Genomic DNA, 24,278 nt, shown 5'->3' with positions numbered 1-24,278 from the left:
TTCACGCTCGAGCTCATGGTTAGACAATTTTTAATCGAGTTTTTGACAAACACGGTTGGCTGGGTCAGGGCTGCATCCGGAGCTGAGGTGAATTGATCGATTCAGCGATTAAGTTTTATACGACTAGTACCGGGGTAAATTATTACCCGCTATTGGTTATACTTCGTTCCTGTTCAATTATATTGTTGTGATGTGGTTTCGAATGCCTAAACTCTTTTTAACAGTTCCCTTTTATTTACATTAATTTCTCGTGCTCGGGAGGCACAGCGATACGATGAATTTGAGATTCAGTTTAATGGTCCTTTGCAACTGCGAAACTAGAATAAAGTTTTATCTACCTTCATTTTACCAAAACAATAATAAATATAATTTATTCACAATTGTGATGAAGATGATTTAAATCATCTTGCGTTTCGAGCAAACCCTTAGCTCGACCGTTTCCATTTGACAGTTTCAACTCGACGACCAAGCGCGCTGTCAAACGGTTCGCTAGTTGGGAAGATATATCGAGCGTGAAGTGCACATTCTCTCTCGGGTTGCGTATCGATTCCTACAATCGAAACTGTATTCGCTGTACATCACGCGCGTGAAGGTGATTTTTTTAGCAGAATCCTCGTACTGCTTTCGGTGTCTTGCAACGTGCAGTAAACCGTTCCCAAAACAGGAACATTGTGTTTTGAAAGCAAAATCGCGAAGGTACGACCGAATGTGTGGATCGCTGGCCCCGTGTGCGTGTGTGTGTGTGCGCGATTAGCAAGCGTGTGGAGCAGAAATTTGTGTGTGATTTTTTGTATTTCTAGTAAAGACCGTGCTGAGCATACGGAAGAGAAAGGAACGGGTTTTCCGAGAGCAGCTCTCGATGACACAAACACACACGCGCGCACTCGAAGCATGAACAATTACTCTCATACTCCCGTGCAGGTGCATATGAAGGAACTGTACGTCGATTCTCCGCCACCTATAGGCTTTCGTGCTTGCGTCGTCAATCCGTACACAACCGGACGGCAGCCAGTTGCGAATCTTCAATCCTTCGCCAGCTTCTCGGTTGGGCTGAACGTACGATGAATTGATCGTGAGTTCGGTTGGAAAAACACCGTTCGTCACGCGGATTCGAGGTGACATTCTAGGTGGTACGCGGGCTCGCCGCCATTGTGCCCAGTGTGCGTTGGTGTTGGTGGTGGTCGTAGTGCTGTTGATGGTGTGATGATGCCCCTATACGAGTGGAATAACGTGAAATCGAGGCTCTTATTGATTACGCTTGCGGATGTATTCCACCGTGTACAAGTTTTTTCCTGTTCGTGCAAGGCGAAGGGTGCATTTTTGGCTCGCTCGTAATGTGCACGGCGCGTGAAGTGTTGGAAAAGCTGTCCCCGAAAGGGTGCCTAGTAAATGTTTAATCTTTTAGGGGCTGGTATCGATTTCGATACTGAACTGCGTGTATTTAGTGACGGTAGCGAATGTACGATTGGCTGCTCGATAAGATTCCAGTCGAGTTTGGATAAAAATTAGCAAAAACAGCATTCACCTTTCTTCTTCGCCAGTGTGTTCGAGCGCCCGTGTTTGTGTGAGTGTACGGAGCAATGGAAAGAAATAAAACGTAACAGCAGGCTTAGCAATTCCTTCTTCTTGGTTACCAAAGCAAACCCGCGCGCGTACAATGGCAGACAGCACTGCATCAGTGTGAGTGTATGTGTGCGTGCGCACAAGCTTTAGTGTGTGAGTGTGTGTGTGCACAGTATCGAGAAGGTTGAAGAAGCTAACGGAATAAGCGCGTTGTTATGTGAAAATAGCAACCGTATGCGAAAGCATTTTGCCAGGAAGATGATGGCGATGATGATCTACTGTTCCAAGCACCCGTTTGTGCATGTGCGAATGTGTGTATGTGTGCGAGGTTTTGTGGCAAGAAAAGATGAAGTGTTTGGGGGGTGGGCTTTCCTTTAATTACGCGTACCGTGTGCTAAATGTGTGGCTGACGCATCCGTGGAGAACCCACCGCGAAACCAATGAAATGTCACATTGCTCTACGCCAGTGGATGGCGAGTGTGTGGTGTCTGTGCGTGTGGAAAACTGTATGGAAATTTTCTCTCACCATGTGCACAATATGTAGCCAAGGAACGAGAGATCAAGAATTGCAAGAGCTGTGTGAGGAAAAACGCGTGCTCTAGTGTGTTGGAAGCGAATGATGATTTTCATCTCAAACGGTGAGACGACGTGGCGAGCATCATTCGGCTCGGGAGAACACACCGGAGAGCGAGTACGTTCGATCGCGGTCGAGTTGAGTTTTCTTCCTTTACATGTGCCTTTTTGTTTTGGTACTGACTGCATCATCATCGCAGCGACACAAAACAGTGAATGTGCGAGATGATGGTGTACACACCGCACTGCATAAATGCATTTCTGATGGGTGGTTGTTTTGCAGGAAGCCGTTGACCAACTCATTACAATGAAGCAATGACCACGATGTCCCTTCCTATTTGCCTACATTACAATGGAGCGAACGATCACTCCTTGGCAGGACGCATTGATGGTTTTGTGTTCCTCATCAATGGAGACATCCAAATAACATCCGACCACTATGTGGATATTTTTAACTGCTACTGTTTTTGATATTTCGATGAGTTCCTTCCAATCTAACACATATTTCGCTTATTGCCTGTTTTGTTGTTGTATTGTACAGTGGGTATGTGTGTGTGTGCGTGTGGGTCAAATGAATCGCAGCCAGCAACGATCTAATAAAGCATTATCGCTGGTTGTAGCAGTGAACCATCAGCATCGTCGTCTACAATTATTGCCCTGGTCCCCGGATTAATCTCGTTCCAATGGCTGCTGTGATCGAGCGGAAGTGAAACAGCCCGAAGCAATCTTCACTTTGTTCATACCATTGCAAAGCTTTTCATCTATCTCCCAGGCAAAGAATTAATTGTTTATATTATTGTTGTGTATCAGTAGTGGCGTGTTTAGCGTCGTAGCAGCTTTCTGACAGTGCCAGTGTCAGCAGCACCGATCCAGCCAGCTTACGCGTGTAGTGTGTGCGTGTGTGTGTGTCGACGCTAAGCGTTGTAAAATCGTTCTTGAACGATCGTTCGGTTCATTCGGGTGTATATTTTGTCAAACGAAATTGCACTCCGTACCCAGCCAGCCAACGGCGGTCGTCAGTCGTCTGCATTGGGCGACTTCCTCAAAGTGACTTCAGCCCCCACCTACTCCTGTTCGTGCGGTGGTGGCAGTAGTGTTGGTGGTGTAGCGAATAAAGCAGCTCCAGCAAGCGAGCGGATCGCACCGTAAACCTGGATACCGAAATGATGAAAATGGACACGGATAAAATCATGGACGACGGGATCAGCACGTCACAGGTGAGATGCGCTTGGTGTAAATATACTACTGCATGTATCGTAGCAACTGAGCGCTTGTAATGATGATGGTTCAAATAGCCAAGACTTTAGCGAAGCTTCTTTGTTGGCTACAAACACAGCCTCGAGAGAGGCCTCGCGTCTCGGCATGCCCACCTTTTCGATTCATTGGTTTGATTTTGTCTGGGTATCTGGGGGGAAAGACAGCCCCCCGGGATGGGATTTGAGCTACGGTTCTGCCGTGTGAAGATCGGCGACGCTGTCGCATCTACCGCTGGACCGCCCCGAATCTGAATAAATTAGTAGTTATGAAAGGTCTGACCGGCCACTGTACACACACTGTAAATATGCGCATCCTTAATGCACTATCAAATAATCATCGTCTCTATTACAAAACTGCGATTGTTGTGCATTCGTTGTGCATCCCTCGTACATTAATCAGCCAGCCGGCGGACGACGTGGAAAACTGTGGAATTAAATTAGTCACTCACTACTTTCTCCACCTCAACGGTGTGTAACAAATTGAAAATGGGTCCCTCTCCGGTTGGGACGGTGGAGTCGTCGTATCGTACCCCCATCGCCATCTCGTCGCACTGTGGCGTTTGCAGCCCGGAAAGGAAAACTTGTGGAACCTTTCGCCTGCGAACATTCGCCAACAAGCGCGTGAGGTGATGAACAGCCAGCCAGCCGGTGGGGGGGTGCAACCAGCCAAGTGCAACGAACGCATCGCCTTTTGCCTTTCATTTTCACTCCCCAAATGCCATCATCACTTTCCATTCATTCGCTCGATAAATTTCCGTTTTCCGCAAATGATGCCATTTTCCTCAGTTCCTGATGGTTGTTGTTGCTGTTATCTGTTCGTTCGTTGGACAGAGGTTTTCCCGGCATGCGAATAAGTTGTATGTCAGTGTTTTTCTTTTGTACTGGTTTTTACCTTTACTTTCGATCTATTACGATGATTAAATTTTTACCTTCATACGTAAACCGGTGCCTCTTACACTTACCGGTTTTTTGCGCTAATGAGTGTGCACGCAGGCTTGGGCACTTACACACGTGGGTGCATAATTATTGCATTTTTCACGCACCGAAAAGTGAGAACGCCACATCTCCCCTCGACGGGACGAGGGCTGGCTGAGTAACTTTCTCGAGCCAGTCGATGAGCAGCTGTGGTGGACGAACGATTCTCACTGCTCACCTTCAACCCGGTATACCCGGTGAGCAGCAGCAGCAGCGGCAGTACCAGCAGAAACGTTTCCAAAAGAGAAAGTTCTTCATTTGCATCCGTATTAGCGTTGAATTGGCCCTGCTCGCTGTTGCTGCCGTGAGGCAGGGGCTGAGCTGAAACCTGACCTAGAGGAACGAAATCATGTAGAGAGGAACTCGGCTCGCAAATGAGGGCAACACTGATGGATGTAGAAAATGGGCCCTTTTTGGGATGGCCAGGTATGCTTATGTTAGGCGACGTTTATGTTTATTAATTAAATCTCGCTTTCGTAGCTCGCTAAGTTTCCGGCTACGTGTAAACTAAGCCAAGAAAGTCAGCACTGACAGAACTAGTGCTCGTGGTGATTTTAAAGCTCAAGAAAAAGAACTTGCGTTCACATAAAAGCAACAGGAAGCCAACAATGTTAATGTGGTGTAACATTTACTAAAAAATACTTTACGGGTTGGGTCGTCCGGTGTCATTCTTCATCGACACTCAAGCTTCCATGTCTCATAGGCGTAAGAAATCTAGGATTATAAATGTTCTGTACCGATAACCCGCCCCCCCCCCCCCCCCCCCTTGTGGCACTGATTTTTTGAATGGATAAGGCAGGACCGGTTGGCCGCCAGCATCCTTGCGCATGTTGTGATCGTTGCTAACAAAAGGCCATGAGAGTTTTCCATCCACTTTCCACTGGACTTCAGATGTGTTTTGGTCATGGCCATTCTTATAAGCCTGGTAAATGACCAAGCGTTTGAGCAAAGTTATCAGTAAAGACAACTTGGGTGCTTTGTGTGCTCCATTCCAAAGTGTGCCAAGAAGATCAAAAGTATTCAAAAAGATATTTTGCTCCAAATCTGTCGTTGGTTGGTTCTTCATTTTTGCCTCCGTGTGACTCATTTCTTCTTCTGTGGTGTTCGGCTTCATTGTTGATGGCTTGCTACACTTGGGCCCGTCGTGCCTTAAGCTTGCTGATAATTAGACATTTTTGTCCTAAATGAATTGAAACACCGCCATACACAACAAGAACGGCACCATTGTCATCCGATCTCGGTACGCTTCACCGTGTTGTGTGCTCGCAGCTTTTCGATCGTGTTCACCTACGATCATGGGGACCGACCGGAAATGAACCGGATCCCATCGCTGTACGAGATCGTTGCTCGGGAGGAGAAGAACGGGTAGGAGAAGAGGAAGGTGGTTCATACAAGGTAAACACGCTAGACACAGATGCATGACTGCTTGAACCGAATTGTCGTTGAACGTTGGCTTGCAAAACTGTGTGCGTACCGAGAGTCTTTTTAAGCACCAAATGTGTTTAATGCTGCCGGTAGCAACAGCGGGTGTTTACTCGGTCGGGGTCGGTCGGGGTGCGTGAATTGCGAACCCCCCCTAAAGCGGAAGTGACCTCGTAAAACAAAAAAAAGTGTGGGAAGGAACATGCGCATTGGTGGAGGACTGCGGGATTCCGTAGGGACTGCAACTGAAAGGCAAATCTTGGCCATCTATTATTATTATTACTGTGGTTGTGGTGCTGTGTGTGTTACTGATCGTTGATCGAGCGACTTGGTTGCGCCTTCTCCTCACCAAGAGTTGAACGTACGATATTGACCTTTTTCCCTTACCTACTCGCTTGTTGCTACCGCGTTGCTTTTATTTGTTGCCGACGGACAGTCGTTTTAGATTTGCATCTTTTGACAACGGATAATAATTGCAGTACCCGTGCTTTCGAACAAATCCAACACTAAAGCTATAGCAGACAGGGGGGAGCACGCAACATCCGAAACACAACATCAAACGATAACTAAAATGATGAAAAGATAGCAGCAGCAGCAGCAGCACTGCGGGAAAACGACCAGGTTGCTTGCTGCGCCGCCTCATCAAACAACCCGAGGGCCCCGAGAGTGCAATAATGACGGGATGATGCAATTGCGGTGCTCTTGCACATTGCAATTGCGATTGGGATAGGTCGGGACGCGCGCGCGGGATGTCGGGTTATTTCGGCGTGCTTTTTCGCACTTGGCTTTCGAGCCTGTTGTTGTTGCGCCTTTCCGCGTGTTTTACGTGCAGAACTTGTTTCTGTAGGGGATCTGCGTGCTGTATGCGGATTGCGCGCTCTTTGTTTTATTACATCCGCTGTGAAAGGAGTGGGGAAATTCTGGACTCCCCGGAAGTGGAAACAAGAAGCACTAAGCGCACCACCAACAACAAGAAGCTTTTTCCCGATTCGGGTTGTCTCGATTGCAGTGCAACGTGCATTATTTGAATCCTCATGACCATTGTATTTACTGCTCTGCTGCTACTCCTCTTGAAATGTTCCCTTTTTTCTGCGCTATCTTATCGCAGATATTGCCTCTTTTTTTTTTGCTTCACTTCATTTTGCTACCGTGAGTCATGCCAATGCACGATTTGTGGCAAAACAGCCGTGTCAACGAGATACGTGCTGGTTTCTATTTTGTTTAAATTATTTTCACCCGTTTTATTTTCCCATTTTCTTAGCACAATTCAATCGAATCATCGTATGTTTGCTCGTCGTATCGTATGGTCCTTCTTCTTCTTCGTTCGTGATTTCTCGGTCTCTCTTTTCGAGATGCATCTCGTGTCGTAATTGGATACTACGCCTCCGAGCGCAAATTGCAACTCGCCCGAGTGCCATATGTCGTGGGGCCCATACCCGATTGCAGCGCGTAACATCGCTGTCCCACTGACCTCGTGGTCCAAAAATAAATCAATTTATATACCGAACGAGCGATAGTGTAATTGCGTCTTTCGCGTCATCATCATCAACAGCAGCAGCTCGATCAAAAAGGAAGCAAAGCAGCAGCAGCAGCAGCAGCCACCGTTGATGAAAAACTGCGTTGATCAATGTGTTGCGGTGCTCGCGGTGGTCTACATTTGCTGGTGTTATTTTCTATTGGAAGCCTTAAAGTGTGATGATAGATTCGGAGAGGAGTTGATAAGAGAATAAAGTACGAAGCTGCAATTACGATACTGCTGGACGGGGGGGTCTATCTGCAGAGATAGCAGCTGTTTCGGTTTGCTTGCGTTGTTTTGGTTTGATAAGGAGGGAAAAATAAGGGGACCGAATGCTGTTGATTGTGGATTAAGACGATTTTTGTGATATATTTACAATAGTGTGATGATACGGATCTAATTGATTACATGATCGGAAATTACTGCATCGAGATAGTCACGCAAAAACGGGAACGATATTGCTCAATTTTTCCATATTGTTATAAACTTCACAATCGTATTCCGCTAAATGTTGCCTGGCAGTCAGTTGTTGCCTCCCATTGCTCTAGTTTTTGATGCTACAAATCCTTTTTTGCCACCTAGCCATCATTAGTTGTCGAAGGGATTTTTCTGTTTTATTTCAATCTACCACCGATATGCAACATACATCAGTTGAAGGGATTGCATTAGCTCGGGCATGATAAAAAATGATCAAAAGTTGAAGTTAGCTTTGATTCATATAGCCTAATGTTACATACGTCAGAAAAAAATAGATGGACCCCACTTCAAGTATAGAATAATTCATTGCCTGATTACCCTGCATTCTCTGAATAAACTCAGACATGAACCAGAATCTTGCTAGGACTCTTCTCGAGGTAATGCAGACTTTATTTCCCCTAAACTGTGATGATTTTCGGATGGTTATTCTCTAAAGGCGTGTAGGGTTAACTCCACATTTTTCTTCAGACGGCTTAAGGTAAACAACAGATTTTAACTCCCTAGACCTTATCCTCACAGATGATTTTCTATGGGGCGTTACTGAAAAAAGTAACCAAATCCACTTCTAATAATTCAAAAGCCCGGTGAATGGATTAAACAGTTTTGGAGCTTTTTTTTTACACAAAAATAGGATCAAGTCTTGACCCTGAAATGAGCGTCAAGAAAAGCGTCTTCCTTCCTCTTCCTCGCATGGGGATCAGGTTCAGTAACGGTACAACAGATGCCTATTCGCCACCATTCCCATTCACCCGTACGCTTTCCAGTGATTGAAGTCCCATCGTCTGTTAGAGATAAGAAGTCACTTCTTTGCCCGCTGTGTCCGCCAGAGGACAGGCTCTCCGCAGGTTGCCGCTCGCTGCTACAAGTCACATAAGGGCACATCGTTGTAGGTAATGTGTGTGGACTGCGGGTCGTTGTATCCGATGCAGGCAACCTTCGGGCAGTGTGAGTGTCCACCTGTGCCACAACAGCATGCCACACCATTCTAGGTCTCCTTACGCTTGCTAGCCTTGGTTGGTGTCGCGATTTGGTGACCGTGTGCCCACCTTTTGTTGGTTCCTTGTCATCCCTCTCGTGCTCCGCCCGCCACCCCCTAGCTTAACCCTTCAATGTATGTGGTGGCCCGCTTTACGGCTGGCGACCTGAATGTACGAATCGAGGTCAATGGAGATTGGTGTTGAAGTTGGAGTGGCGGTGAGGTCTCCATCAACCTGTTCTCTCATGGTGCTCTCGTGTATCGTTTCTATACGTGCTTTGAGTGTCTGTTAGAACGTTAGTACGAGATGAAGATCAAGAAAGAGAAGCTCTTTAGAAAAAATACAAGGGATTTTCTTATGCACGTTTAGCATCATTTAGCATTTAGCAATTGAATTGAGCTGTTTAAAATGGATCCATGCTCGACTCTGTAATGTTAATGTAATCGCTGCATGTAAGAATGATCGTTGGAAGGTCTCTCCATACGTCCTGCTGTCGGGTTAGCCCAATTTTTCAGCAACCGTCACAATAGCTCACACTGCCAATACAGTTTGATCCAACTTTTTGGGGGAAAAAGCCAACCCCCTCACATTACTTCCCCCGGGTTGAAAGTGCCGCGTCGAGGAAAAAGTACCAATATTCAGGTCACGCAACTTGTGCTGTGCTGCTCACCACACACTCCCCCGAGGCGTGAAGCAGCAGCGTGGCCACGACTGATACATTTGACATAATGGGTGTGGTTGCGATGGATGCGTGTGTGTGGTTGCGATGGATGCTTGAAAAAGAAAAGTGGCACCATATAAGGAGAGAAGCCAACACCCCCCCCCCCCCCCCACCCCCACTACATGAGAGATCGAATTAAAAATTCATCATCTCTCTGCCTTGGTTATGTTTTGTCTTGCTTCCGGCAGCAGTCTGACTATTGCCCTAAAAAGGCCTTTAGAGAAAGTGGAAACCGAACCACGGTTTGGTGGTTGGTGGTTGGAGTTTCTTTTGTGCAAGGTCGTCGTCGGCTGTCGAAAGGAAAACTTTTGATCGATACACAGAAAAAAGGGGTGTGGAGCGCACGGTTTTTGGATGAAATGGAAATTTGTTAGACTTTGGAACAGAAATGGGTCAAACTTTACTGTGTACTAATCGTGGTTTCCACACGCATCGCTTAACAAACACGCCCGGCAGGTCTCGTACAGGCTTGCCTGAGTTTTCCGAAAACAGGGGAAAACGTAATGAAGTCTAGGTCACACCTCCAAATTGCATATAATTGTGCGTAGTGTGTTTTAGACAACTCTCATTACTTTTGTATTTACTTGTAGAAATCCTTTAAAATTTTCCGGACGTTAGTTTTCGAATCGTTAGACTAAATAGTGTAAACATATTCAGCGCTAGTGGATACTGTCTGATGAAGTTCCAACCCTTCGGATTTGCTTGTGTGCTCCGTCTACTGCTGCTTTCGATCGATCGAAAAGCTATCGAAATAATGAATGCTTAAACCACCGGTCCCAACCAGGGAAACCAGTTTATTATATCCCGGATGAGCTGCGAGGGGAACGCTTATGCATTCGATCCTCGCGGTTCTCGGGTGAAAAGCTTACCCCGGTGTGCCTAACCTAACCTCGATCACAGCGGCATTCGGTTGATGTCGTTGCTAAGAAGAAGCCTCTGAGAAGATGGGAAGTGAGAGCACCCTTCTATCTATATGAAGAAAGGGAGCTTGAAACTAGTTGGCCATGTTGGGTGTGTGTGTGTGTGTGTGTGCGTGGTAGAAACAAACCGGAATAAGCGGAAGTTGTAATTGTGCTGTGTGTGGTGGTGCCCTCTTTGTCATCGTTATTCCACCATGTGGATTCTACAGTCGTGGAAATCGTCAGCAGCTTTCCATATGCAAAGGTAGAATTGGGGATTTTCAACAAGATAGCGGTTCTGTTTCAGTTCGTAAATGTTGTGTATCTTGTCAAGTTAAGTGACATTTATCAAATCATTATATTAAGGTTCGTCTAATTTATTGCGGCAAAGTGTAATGAAGCGGGAATATTCAAAGGGGGGCATATGAATCAATGACAGTCTTTCCATGAGAGAATCACCCCTATTCAAAACGTCTGCCTTCATCTTTGCCTTTTGCCATCTTGTGCAATTTTGGATTACCTTATTCAATACCACCGTGTTGAGCGAAAGTGACGCTAGCACCCGTTGAAGATGCAGAAGCGATGTAGCTACTACCTACCTACCTACCCACCCAAATTGCAAAACTGCAGCTCTTTTGTGCCCTTTTTTGCTTAATGTTGTAGGGAAAAGGTGTGTCTCGTCTCGTTCAAAGGCATTCGACAGCGGCGGCGTTGAAGTGATGGATGCAACTGGTGCTCATCAGCAACTCTACCATTATTCTGGGTTAGATCTTGCTTCTGGGTTGGTTGTGGGTCGATACGAAAGGTAGTAGGCAGTAGGTCAAGTTGTTAAGTGGCTAAGGATCATTTTGAAATGTTAAACAAGCCCCCCTTGGTGAGGCTTGCCTGCAAACAGAAGACAAGGAAGCATCTTCTCAGCATATCTCAGACTTATCGACAAGATAAAGGGATGTGTTTAATTCAATAAAATCAAACTTCCAGTATTTAGTCGTTATGATCGCCTGCTCTTATCTCTCTATGATCTCTAGAAGAATGATGTCGCAACGCAATAACTATTCAATTTAACGATTCTGATAATGATTACCTCCAAAGACTCTAGATGCATAAGTCAAGCTAAATCTAGTTGGTGGCTTGTTCAACGTTGGCTTTCAAAGCATTAGTAGTTTGTGTCTAATTATCATGGATCTGGGAGAAAAAGTCTAGCAGGGTAAAACCTCAAAATCTTGGTGAAGAGCCGTCATCGTTTGTTAACGGTCCAACCTCGAAGTAATGGCTTTCTGGAGGTACTTAGTGACAAGATGATCTTTTTGAGTCTTGCACTCCGAAATCGCTGAGTTCCAGAATCGATCATATCTGGTGACTGTTGCTAACTGACTCAAAGCCTAACCACACGGTAATTTGCAGCGAACCTTACTCTCGATTTCGAAGTGTAAATTCCAACAGACTGTCTACATCGAGTGAGCGATCTTCTAAGCAAGAATGTAGCAATGCTTCAAGAAAGCGATCCTCCTCACCGCCTGTTCAAACGAGTGAACGTCTTTGTGATTTGCATGCAGCATATGCACGTATTGTTGCTGGATGGTGATTTCCCTTTTCGGTCATAAAAGCATGGGAATGTGCGTCCGACGTGCCGTTTCGTTTTACAGCCGTTTGTTTTTCACCTAAATGATTTACGTGTGCAAGCGATGCCAGGTTGCATCATAAGCTAGCGGGGAAACTTTCGTTAACTATTGTTGCTGCCAACTGCTTATCAGGTGCTTCTTTTTCTTTTGTTGGTACATATCACCTCCAAACCTGAGGATGAGTAATAGATCCACACAGAAGAGGTTCGCGCGCATAACTGGGTCAGAATCAGATCAGATAGAGGGTGGAGGTGCGGGTGGTTTTTCACCGTGGTTAGCTAATGGTGTGATGGATTTTCCACACACAAACAAAAGCACATATATTAAAAGTAAATGTTACGACGTTCGGTGCAGATTACCCGCGATGGTGTTTGTATGAGAGAGGGACCTGTTGGGGAGACATGATCACCTCATTGAATATTAAGATTATTTTTCATTAAACTAATTGTTCACTCCATTGGGGCGGTCCGGTGGCCGAGGTGACCCGTGCGCAGGGCTGACTACTTTACTACGGGTAAAATTAAGTCATAGAAAGTCAGAAATGGCAGGCCGAGACCTCTCGAGGTTGTAGTGCCAAGGAAGCAGAAGAAGAATTGTCCACTATTCCACTATTATTCAAGTTTTCCCAATACAATGTTTGTTGGATAGGCGGCCTGACTGTAGTAGAACTCACCGGTACGAATCCTCCATTCCAGGTCTCGATGCTGCGACCCGTCCATTGCATCTGGCTAGACAAAGGGGACGTGTTTCATTTGGCTGTCGAAAAAAACTGGCCGTCACACCTCTCCCCGAAACCTTCAAGTTCTTTGTTGTCGTTATTTGGCCACGCAATTTTGTCCCAATTCCGTTACAGTCATCCCGTTCTGTGCACGCTTCTTTCCTTCGCTCGAGAATCGCTTGACCATGGTTTACTTTTCGGCCGCTGACATTGGCCTTGCCCATTTTCATTGACACCCTTTTTTGCGCCCTGTTGCCCAAATCAAAGCGGCTGCACTACTTAACGCACAAGCACAAAAACTTGCAAATTAAAAAATAATTCTCCAGCAAAAAAAGAACGTAAAATATCAGCTCCGCAAACAGCTAGAGAGCGTCTACCGTCGAATGGATGGAGACTCAAATAAGTGCAAAATGTTTTGTTGCTGCCATGTGTCGGTTGGTGGTCGGTCGTCAGGGTTTTATGCAGACGTTGCACATTTCCCTCTCTCTCTCTCTGTTCTTTGTGCTTGCAACGATGCAAATCGTTTTCGTACTATAGTACACCGACAAGAGGGTGCAAAAAAGAAGACATTTAAGCCAAGGATTTTCCCTTCGTTTTATTTTATTTTGTGTGGTGTGTTGCCGTTTTGTTTCTCATCACCGCAGCGACAGCTGAAGAGCGGATGACGAGGACACATGTGTTAGCAAGCCAAGCCGAACACGTACCACCACTCGAGCAACGAAATCAGGTCAAATAATGCTCGTTGTTCCGGTGCTTCTCAGTGTGGTTGTTTTGTCATGTTTTGGGCACATCAAAAATTCCCGCGAGCCGGTGTGGCACGAAAATCTGTTGTTTTTAATTCAAATGCTCCACGGTTTTTGTATCCAAAAATTGGTGCCGTGGTCATTCGATCAACTTTATTTCCGTGGACTGGATGTACTGGATTCTGTAAAGGAAAATGAGAAAAATTTAAAATAAAATTGGAATCTAAAGCACTTTCTCGATTCTGAGCGGGATTCAGCCTTTTCGAGACTGAATCGTCTTCTTCTTCTTTCTTGGCCTAACGACCCCTTAAAGGTCATGTCTGCACCATTTTTGGCGTACTAGACTTAGCGATACCACGTAGTTGGATAGTCACACTCCTCACTATGGGGGAATGGTCCGGATGGGATTTGAACCCCCGTTCCTACTACCGTATGAAGACCGGCCCCGTTGTCTTTTCGAGACTGAATCATTCCATCAGTAGAGTAAAATGCATAGAAAGATTCCACATTAGCTTGAGTCAAGGTGAAGTGCATCATATTCCATATTTACTTGAATTTCCATCCTAAACAGAATCCATTCTTGTGGGGCCCACTATTGTATGGCCTTTTTTAATAAGATATTAGACAAGGAAGATTGAGACTTCAGGCACATTCTAATTTTGTTTAACCCATTTTGATCCATAAAAACCCCTTGCTGTGCATGAAGCTGAGTTCAACTTCACTGTGTTCAGCAAGAAAAATAATTAAATATTTTGTTCTAAATACTGACGAGTAACAGAACTTTGTGCCTTTCAGCAAACTTTCCCTCTAAATTGCTGAATTTTCTCGCCCATAAACAAAACCACGGCCGTTGGTAGTTTTCCGCGAGTGCTAGTGTGCGATACGCATTAACGTTCGCGAAATGAAAATTTGCTCAAATATATTGCGGAAACGCTTTCCTCACCTGCTAAATGGCGATTTATTTACTGCACTAAATGTTCGATAAACGCACTTAAATAAATGTGCGTGTGGTTGCTTCTCCCCGCTGCCCCTTCTTCTGGTTGGCCTTCCAGCGCGCTCAACATCAAATTCGCGCACTTGATTCGTTGCGCTGTTTTCCACCAATTGCCACATTTTTGCCCGTCTTGTATGAATGATGGATGGCTGGCTGGCTGGCAGCTGGCCTTAATGGAGAGCTGTGTAGTAACAATTGCTGCACGCTAGCTGCTGAAACTCCTGCCCCCTCTGGTGCATAAAACAAATGTAACAGAAACGGAATAAAAATGATTCGTTAAATTATGCGGTTTGGCGAACGTTTGGCTGTCAATAATTCATGCGAACATTCCCCGTAATCAATGTGAGACGCCATTATCGTCCGCAAAAGGCCTCTGTTTTTGGATTACTGTTAACATTTGAGGTAAGGAATCGTGTGCCACACAAGTGCCGCAGCTCTATATTCGTCCACAATGCAGTTTTCCCGCGATTACCGGCGTTAAGCTTTCCTAAGTGTGCTTTCGCTGTAAGCCTATCTTCTCTCGATACGTTATCACGTTCGATTCGTTTAATGCTGTTCAGGGTTTTAAATTCTGTTGTATTTAAAAAAATATTAACTAAGGCTTTAATTTGTTAATATTCAGTTGTATCAGCCACTGATAGGTTCATACTCGGATTTGTGGTCCTGTCTATAGCTACAAAGTCCTTAGTTAGTCTTTATCCGAGGATACTCAAGAAAATCTCGGCTTGCGATTATCTGCTCTCTCGTCTTGATTATACCCGTCTTATTGGGGGAATTGGTTATCAAAGGACGAGATGTGCTTGAAGCTTCTATAGGAGAAGCCAAAGTCTAAGAAGATTTAACATCATTGGGTGCAGAGAATGATTATGAGCACCTGTTGATTGTAATTCCTGCCGAGTGTAGCAAAATGACTAATTTGTGATGACTTTAAGCTTAAGAATTGATAAACGTCGAGAGCGCCTCAAAGATGGTGGTGATTCACGCAATACACCATCCGCCCCACCCGTTATAGATCAATGCGATGTACTAATCATCTTCTTCCCACCGTTTTTTCTCTCTCTCCCTCCATTCCAGTACACCACCCAGATACTGTACGATCCGGCACGAAAGAAAGAACCGTCACCAACGTTTCAGACCGAGCGCGATACCTGTCTGTCGTACTTCACCAAATGGAACCAGGCCAACCAGGTAGACTTTGTCGAACATCTTCTCTCCCGCATGTGCCATTACCAGCACGGACACATCAACGCCTACCTGAAACCTATGCTCCAGCGAGACTTCATCACACTGCTGCCCAGTAAGTATTGGTGGTGTGCGAGGGATGATGGACGAGCCAATGAATGTACCTAATCGATCGGTCAACAGCAACCGGCCAGCCACAACACCATCCCTGCGGTGAACAGGAAGTTCGCAAAAGTGGGTCAAAGTGAGGGTTGGTTGCTGCTACGCGAGTGTGCGTCGTCTGTCCCGTAGGTCAGGTAGAGAGAGAGAGAGATTGGTTGTAAGGCCATGGCCACACAACTGGTCCTATCGGGGTGGGAACTATCGGGCCGATCGTGGCTGAAAAACTTCTCGACTCAGAATGTGTGCATCTTGGTTGTTGGTGATGGTGGAAAACAGGAAACAAAGCAAAAGAGGACCCAGAGAAACCCGTTAATTTCCAAGAAGCTCAAGAGGAGTGGTGCAAATAATGAAATACGCGTTGCAGGGAACATTCTCTTTGCCCTAATTGTGTTGGGACTCAGGGGTTTGTGTGTCCCAAGCTTGGGGAGGAATCTTGCTTCTCATACTGCTTAAGAAGGAATGATGTTATGGCCTCAATGCTTTTGTTGGTGGCTAGACCAATTTTATTTCGCTCGGGACGTTTTGCTCAAAGATCAGAAAGTAATTGTTAGAATGTCCAATGCAATACCTCGCTAAGAATACAACCAAACCTAGCATGGGTTCGCTGGATTACCTTCAATATCCAAACACAGCAAACCCTCGATCGATATCCTCCAAGCGGCAAGAATTGATAGCAAAATTTCCAACAAAATCTAAACGGGTTGCAAAAATCAACCCTCGCACCGCAAGTGGCGTTGAAGAGGGTGTGTAATTCTTCCGCCATTCCCTAAAAGATGGTTATATTTCGTTCCCAACCACCACAGTCGGGTTCGTCGGGTGAGATTGGTTTCGCTTGTCCCGTTCCGAAACCGTTTAATACTCAATTAACCTACATCGAAATCGCCGATTTTCCTGTCGGCGGCAGACTTTCCGGGCTTTCTGCGCCCTGTCTAGGCCAACCCTTATTTGACCTAACCTGTAAAATGGGCTCGATGGACGGTCATCATCGTTTTTCGGGGTATCTTTCAGTGACCTATTTTAATCCCCGACTGCAAATGCCTGTTCGCCAGCTGTGCTAACGGCAAGTGGAATCGGCCTGCTGTAACGCGGTCCGTCCAGCAAGATGACCGGAACTAATCGAAAGTGGTCGAGAACTACCACCACCACCGGGGGGTGGTGGGGAGTTGTTCGTTTTAAGCTGTCGAAAATGACGTTGGGAATGTCATTAGGGGCGCCACTCAGTGCCTAACTGGTCTACAGCCGCCCTGGATCATAGTTAATGGCTGAAGTTCGGAACTGGTTGGAAGCAAACATATTATCGTCGTGTAAATAATGTTGCACACAGGCTTTACCATGCGAGACGATATGTGGACATAGGGCCACGGTCAGTTGACCTCAAATCGGTACTGATCCTTCGATATAAGGGTAGCAGACGATGGCCCAACAGAGATCCAGCTACCTCAAAACGGGCTGGAACTCAGGCTGTCTCAGATTTCACATGCAGCTGATAATTGAAAAATTCTGTCCCTCCGCAAAACGAGGGCGTACGATAATCGTGACAAGAAGTCATCTTTTCTGTCTCAAAGTCTGGAAGGCAAATTAGCAAGGCAACGTTGTCTTACACACCTTGCCGAAGCTTTGCTGTTCCAAATTTTAATTACGCTGTCCAGAATATTAAGGTTACTGCATTAAGCTTATCGAACATAACGATCTCTGTCTGCCTTTGTCGAGCCTTTTGTCACGTGTAAGTAAAGGCAAAAAGCTGTTAGGAGTTGGAGTAAATTCGCCTTTCTCTCGGTGTCACGACATTTGACCGAATCACACACACCCCCGCCCCACAACCTCCAGATTATGATTATTAACACCGTGTCTCATAATCTGCCATCTGCTACACCCCCATCTTGGCTGGCTGACGCTTGGTTGGTAATGGCGCACAGAAGAAAGAAAGGATTTTTGGCGTGCCGAACGAGTTTAATTAACCCTCGGCTAAAGAACACATACAAAGGGGGTTAAAGCTTGCGCTTTAGCTTACTGCTGCTGTTTTTGTGTGTCCAGTTGAGTTTGTTGAACCCCTTTTTTTCAGGCATGCTCCCGGCTGAGTTGAATACTGCTTTCCTTGGCATTTTTTGTAACTTGTCCCTTCGCTTTTGGCTGGTGATAATTATCCTTGCAAATGAGCCGCAGGAGTTTTCGAATGTGGGCTTGTGTGGTAAGGTTTCTACAGTTTAACACTCAGGGAATGGTGTTGTGTTGGTTTGATTTACCGAAGACCCGTGCCGTTTGTGCTTACTTACTTCTCACACGGGTCTCACACGGTCTCAACCGGTTAACTGTTGGGTAGAAATCCTTAATGGCGCTTCCAGATAGCTCATCGACGTCTGCTAATGCTTCATGTTAGGGTTTCTGGTGCCAATATTCCTCTGATGGCATAGTGCAGCTCGCGGAGTTCGTCTAGGACTCTTCACAAGTGCTTTAGACAGCTCACGGTAATGCTCGGTCTTCTGCCCATCGTTCAGCCCGGTCTACCTGGCGGACGCTTTTGGACTTCATTTCTGCCAAAGACTGAATTGTCCGCTGTCATTCTCATAACATTACCAGCCCACCGGAGCCTGGTACATAGAATTCACTATCAGGTTTGAGTGGAAAAGCTTCATCTGGCTGCTCTTCTTGATACGAGAACCACCGATCAATGTTAAGCAATGCTAGGAAGCATGAGTGCCATTTCGAAGGATTTCCCAATATACTTACGTCTGCTGTTCTCTCCTTTTTCTCCCCTGTTTTCAGCAAAAGGATTAGACCACGTGGCAGAAAACATTCTCTCCTATTTGGACGCCAAGTCGCTGTGTCGGGCGGAGCGCGTCTGCAAAGAATGGTCCCGCGTCATCTCCGAAGGCATGCTGTGGAAGAAGCTGATCGAACGAAACGTCCGCACCGATTCCCTATGGCGGGGGTTAGCAGAGCGCAAGGGATGGTAAGCGAATCTAATACCACCCCAGGACCCGGTAGACGAGAGACACTAATGCATTGTGCATTCTTTCCATCGCCGCCCCCACAGGATCAAATATCTGTTCATACCGCGGCCGGGTGTGACGCTACGGCAACACAAATTCTACCGCGAGCTGTTCCCGAAGATCATGAAGGACATCGAAGCGATCGAGAACAATTGGCGCACGGGCAATCACAATCTACAGCGAATAAACTGCCGGTCAGAGAATTCGAAGGGCGTCTACTGTTTGCAGTACGACGACGACAAGATTGTGTCCGGCCTGCGGGATAACACGATCAAGATCTGGAGCCGTTCGACGCTCCAGTGTTGCATGGTAAGAGGCGGGTGGGGTTTTACGGTCAAGAGCTTTTGGTTAATATCGATCTTTTTCACCCGATATCTAGATCCTAACAGGGCACACCGGGTCGGTGCTCTGCCTACAGTACGACGATAAGGTCATCATTAGTGGGTCCAGCGATTCGACGGTGCGCGTGTGGGACGTGGTGACGGGCGAAATGGTCAACACCCTAATACATCACTGTGAGGCGGTACTACATCTGCGCTTCAACAACGGCATGATGGTGACCTGTTCAAAGGTGCGTAAAGGGAAGCTGGACGACCTTCGAGCCCTATCCAGCTACCCGAAGAAAATCTAAATTAGAAAAGGCATATTGCGATCCGTATCTACCCAGTTTTGTGCATTTCTTGAGTGAGCTGGATAATCTAGTTTTGGTAACAACCAATAGATGGCAGCACCATCGTCCTTGACTCTTAGTAAGAGTTGAAGTTTGGACGTCGATTGCCTAACTTTAGGCGTATAAATACTTAAAACAGTCCTGAATACTTCTCTATTGCCCTATTAATCGATTAAACTGTTTTTCCATCTCCTCCGCAGGACCGCTCGATCGCCGTGTGGGACATGGTTTCGCCAACCGAGATTGGGTTGCGGCGCGTACTGGTCGGACATCGGGCCGCCGTCAATGTGGTCGACTTTGACGAGAAGTACATCGTGTCGGCGTCCGGCGACCGTACGATTAAGGTGTGGAACTCGACGAACTGTGAGTTTTTGCGCACGCTGAACGGCCACAAACGGGGCATCGCCTGCTTACAGTACCGCGACCGGTTAGTGGTCAGCGGTAGTTCGGATAATTCGATAAGGTGATTATGATGTGGCGATTGGGCGGATGCGCGGATTGTGTCGCTAAACCGAGCTACCCCTTATCTCTTGTTCACTACAGACTATGGGACATCGAGTGTGGTACCTGTTTGCGAATCCTCGAGGGCCACGAAGAGCTCGTTCGTTGCATTCGGTTCGATTCGAAGCGCATCGTTAGCGGGGCGTACGATGGCAAAATCAAAGTGTGGGATCTCCAAGCTGCCTTAGACATTCGAGCACAAACCAACACGCTGTGCTTGAAAACGTTGGTGGTAAGTTGCTTTTTTTTGCTGGGGTAGATGGATATGAGAATCCGATACATTCTGTGACCTTCACTTCGCTTCAGGAACATACCGGACGCGTATTCCGGTTGCAATTCGACGAATTCCAGATCGTGAGCAGTTCGCACGACGATACCATCCTGATATGGGATTTCCTTAACTGTTCGCCGCAGGAGGAAACGACCGCCCCGTCATCCGGTGGCAGTATCGGCCCGGTAAGTGAACTCTCTCTCTCTCTCTCCTTTCTTCCCGCGTTCGTAACGAAAATACTTAATGGCACCCTTTTCCTCCCCGCAGAGTAACCATCACAATAACAGTGGAAGCAGTAGCGGTAGTGGTTCCATCGGTGGCATACCAGGATACGGTGGCGTGATGGGATTGGCCGCTGCCGGTGGAGCCGCCATTGCAGAAGGCGGTGGCGCTGGCAGCAGCAGCAGTGGTGGTGGCGGCGCAGGCGGTGGTGGTAGTGGAGGAGGAGCAGGAGGAGGAGGAGGAGGTGGCAACCTGAACAAGACAAACAACAACGGTGCCGCCAACAACAGCAGCAACAACAACCATCAGAGCGATGATCTGAGCGACTAATTTGAAATCTTTACTCCGGAGCTTGCTGAGTGGATGATGATGTGCGCAGAACCTTTAGACCTACACCCTTACACTCAGCCTTCTCATCAAACAAAGCAAAACAAACAAAACAAAAAAAAATGCGCCTGCGTGATCTTTAGGGTTTTGTCCTTTATCTGTCCAACGTGTACACACACACATACATAATCACACGCATACATACATACATCGAGACACAGTGTGTGGTACCTTTTTCTCTCTCTCTCTTTCTCTCTCCTGTCTTTGATGCGCTTTTTATTCACCGTTGGATTGTTTTTTTTTTACGGTCAATCTGGTATTTATTGGCATAAAAGCTAAAGAGTGTGATATACAGACACGTCAGGTGTTGTGGCTTTTAGCAGAATATTAACGAAAAACCACCCCCCCCCCCCCTCTTAGAATGGACACTGGCATATAACACACATACGCGCAGCAATATCAAACGAATAAGGTGTAATTTATAAGCGAAACGAGTGTTGTTTCGTCCAATAGGAAAATATTAGTAGAGGAAGACGCTAGTGAAATGTCTGCTGAAAGCGATGTGAATGTGTGTGTGTGAGAGAAGTAATCTGGACAAAACGATGAGCAGACAGTAGCAGCACTAGTTCGATGGAATGTATTTGTGTTTATTTATCTCTTTCTCTACTTTTCCTTATTCGTTTTGTTTTCTTTGTACATTAAATCTGTTAATTTCAGGTAATTTATCTAAAAAAATATACTCCCGTTTTTAAGATGAACCGAAGGCAGCACCCCTACTAAGAGTGTTCCAAATAAGCTTGACAGTTAAATGATAGGCAGCATCAACTAAAATCGTTGTCATGGTAACACGACGAGCGGGGCGCTTCGCAGATTGCTGCCAATGGGCCATCGAAAATGAAAGGATCAAAAATGGTGAATGCGATAGAACACGGAGAGCGAGAAAGGGGAAGGAACGAGTAGGCACGGTGTCGAAATCTCCTAAACCACACAAACACCCGCAAACGTAACCCGCACCCGGTCTCCATGCAAAGGGCCGAATACAGAGCAAGAACAGAACTGATTCTTATATAGCCCTAATAATAAAAAAACGAAAATGGCAAAACCTTGTAGCAGTAAAGTTTGAATAAAACAGAAGAAACGATCTATTGATGATAATATGAACATAATGGCAACAACAACAACCATCACCATTTTAGTGTTGGGTGAAGTAGCTCTTTTTGCTCACTGCTCACTAACACGTGAGAGGTGAGGCCTCCCGGTAGCACTCACTGAGGGCGAAGAAGCCGAAGAGCACACTCAGAGCCCTCATTTTATTGAGACGAGGCGTCCCGGTAGCTCTCGAGCGCACTACCCAACACCAATCACCATTGTAACTCCGAAACTACTAAAACGAAGCAGAGATGAGTGTAAAATATGAAAAGCATGCAACAAAAGTGAGGTTAAAGCATTAAAATGTGAGTGTTTTGTTTTTCTTTTGTATTAAACTATTTTTTTGTTGTTGTATTGAAGAGTTGAAGAGCCCCGTCGACTTGCTGTGCACCAGGCTGCTGTTGTGCGATTTTGGGATGGATGAGTGCGCGCGTGTGTGTGTGTGTATAGGGAACAGAAAACGCGTAAATCAATAACCGAAAGTGTGTTCATAAGTAGAGAGCGTGATCGTGCTTTGGAAAAGTAAACCAAAAAGCCGGCACAAGGATCACTAACACTACGCTATATGTGCGGTGGAAAAGGAAGAGCTCGTTTTGCTTAAGGATGCGGAGCTGTGTGTGTGTGTGTGTGTGTTTTCCGTTTCCATTTTCTATTTTGGCGTGTGATTAAGCTGAACAAAAGATAGGCACACCCACACATACACGGAGCTGACCTGAGTTGATAGTGAATATAGAATAGTGGAATGTTTGGTGTGTCATCGTGTAAGTATTTGTCAGCTCAGTGAAAACATTAGTGTGTTCACTGGTTCAAAGCAACACACAAGCAAAGGCAGGCTGTGCGACATTGAGAAGGCGCGCCGAAACACGGGGATGTACATTGGGATTGTCATGGAAACGACGCTGTGCCGTCTGTTGTTAACAAGTGTGTGAGTGTGAGTGAGGTAAAGCTGGAAAGGATAACATTCGACGATCGAGCAGAAGAGCGATTGTTACTGTAATTGTCGTTTCCCAACTTTCGTTAGCAACAATTTATTACAATACTATTATGATCAATATTGCCGTTTTATCAGTACAGACCGCAAGCTACTTAAGCTTTTTATTTGTTTAAGTGAATTTGAAGCAAGTTCGTTCGTTTGTGCACTGAACTCTGGGGGGGAAGCTCTGCTTCTATCAAAATAAAGCCAATTCCCTGAACACAACAGCAAAGTGACCGAGAGAGAGAGAGAGATAGAGAGAGAGAGAGAGAGAGAGAGAGAGAGAGAGAATTCACGCTTCACAGAAAAAAGAACAAAAAAACAACATATATTTATTACAACATAACTGGCTAATAAATTGAGAACGATGGGGCGAGCAAATGAGCTGGGAAAAAAGGCTCATAGAAGGAAAGGTAAAGCAAAACACAAAAAGAGAGAGACAAACTAAGCATATTATTATGGTAAAGCTAATCGAATTGTGCATTCTTCTTATCCGGTTTAACAAAAAAAAAGCAAGCAAGCTGAAGTGAAAGCGAAACAGATAGAGAGAGAGAGAGAGCGAGCGACTACTTTTGGGGCTCGATCAAAGCAAGCCACCAAACAACGGTGTTTATGTGATGAAACAAAAATATGTAATATGTTTTAGCAAAAGAGCAAAGCAAAGTTACTAAATTTAAAATCTAAACACACACACACACACACACACACACACACACACGCAAAACAACACACAAGAGTTAAAGAAAAATCGGCTCTCTGATGGTGAGATAGTAAGGTAAAAGGATATAAGCAGTAGAGAAGTGAATGAAAACAGTGAACAAAGGAAGTAACAAGCAGTTACTGTCGATCGACAGAAGCAAGAGACAAACAAAAACAAAAAAAGGGCGTACCCACACCCACCCTCTCTCTCTCTCTGAACACATTATGCCTGTGTGCACCGTTGCTGTACCGGAAGCAGAACGAAGCGGCAGGTGCGTGATAGTACCGAAAGGAATACGCAGATTGGGGGTTAAGCTAATGTTGCGGAACGAAGTGAGGTGGGTAATAAACGATAGAATGATACAACCAGCAATCGTGTGTGTACGTAAGGAGAAAGAAACCAAACAACCGGACAATACCCGTAAAACCGTACCGGTGTTTTGATTCCGCTCCGTTCCGATCGGGTGTTCTCACTCCGTGTACCGTTCGTACGGATCACTAGCTCTTGCATAGTTTTGCCCAAAAAATCTGCCGCCAGGGAACGCAATCTTTAGAATACATAGGTTCTTTTGCGCACCTCAGGTTCACGTTCCGCGTTCCGTGTTTTCAGCTATAACCCCCAAACCTCTCCGAACTCGCTTTTGGGAAAAATATCCTGTGAGGGTGGTGGTAGGTG

General features: G+C 45.9%; 1 protein-coding gene across 11 annotated transcripts; it reads left to right on the top strand.

Annotated features, from left to right (window-relative positions):
• Positions 1-453: 453 nt before the first annotated feature.
• Positions 454-23,965, top strand: LOC118506576 (beta-TrCP). 11 transcript variants are annotated; one of them, XR_004905517.1, is made up of 11 exons: positions 493-696; positions 2,947-3,353; positions 15,531-15,753; positions 18,564-18,750; positions 18,835-19,099; positions 19,170-19,361; positions 19,661-19,923; positions 20,004-20,193; positions 20,268-20,417; positions 20,500-22,214; positions 22,291-23,965. XR_004905517.1 is itself a non-coding variant. In XM_036043923.1 (10 exons), exons 2-10 carry the CDS (start codon positions 3,300-3,302, stop codon positions 20,782-20,784), a joined length of 1,809 nt encoding a protein of 602 aa, XP_035899816.1. In that variant the 5' UTR covers positions 454-592; positions 2,947-3,299; the 3' UTR covers positions 20,785-23,965. The 11 variants fall into 11 exon arrangements, 10 of the variants coding, with proteins under 10 accessions (XP_035899816.1, XP_035899824.1, XP_035899817.1 ...); XM_036043923.1 differs by having other exon boundaries at positions 454-592; positions 20,500-23,965; XM_036043931.1 differs by having other exon boundaries at positions 470-592; positions 2,950-3,353; positions 20,500-23,965.
• Positions 23,966-24,278: the final 313 nt, after the last annotated feature.

The sequence above is a fragment of the Anopheles stephensi genome, chromosome 2 (assembly GCF_013141755.1).
Source record: "Anopheles stephensi strain Indian chromosome 2, UCI_ANSTEP_V1.0, whole genome shotgun sequence".
NCBI classification, from domain to species: domain Eukaryota; kingdom Metazoa; phylum Arthropoda; class Insecta; order Diptera; family Culicidae; genus Anopheles; species Anopheles stephensi.
This window is presented reverse-complemented; position numbering and strand designations above follow the sequence as displayed.

Bases quoted from the DNA above. Each gene is read 5' to 3' on its own strand.
- LOC118506576 (XM_036043923.1), top strand. From the start codon at position 3,300: ATGATGAAAATGGACACGGATAAAATCATGGACGACGGGATCAGCACG. The intron at 18,751-18,834 runs GTAAGCGAATCT...CCGCCCCCACAG, and splicing joins TTAGCAGAGCGCAAGGGATG to GATCAAATATCTGTTCATAC. The intron at 19,362-19,660 runs GTGCGTAAAGGG...TCTCCTCCGCAG, and splicing joins TGATGGTGACCTGTTCAAAG to GACCGCTCGATCGCCGTGTG.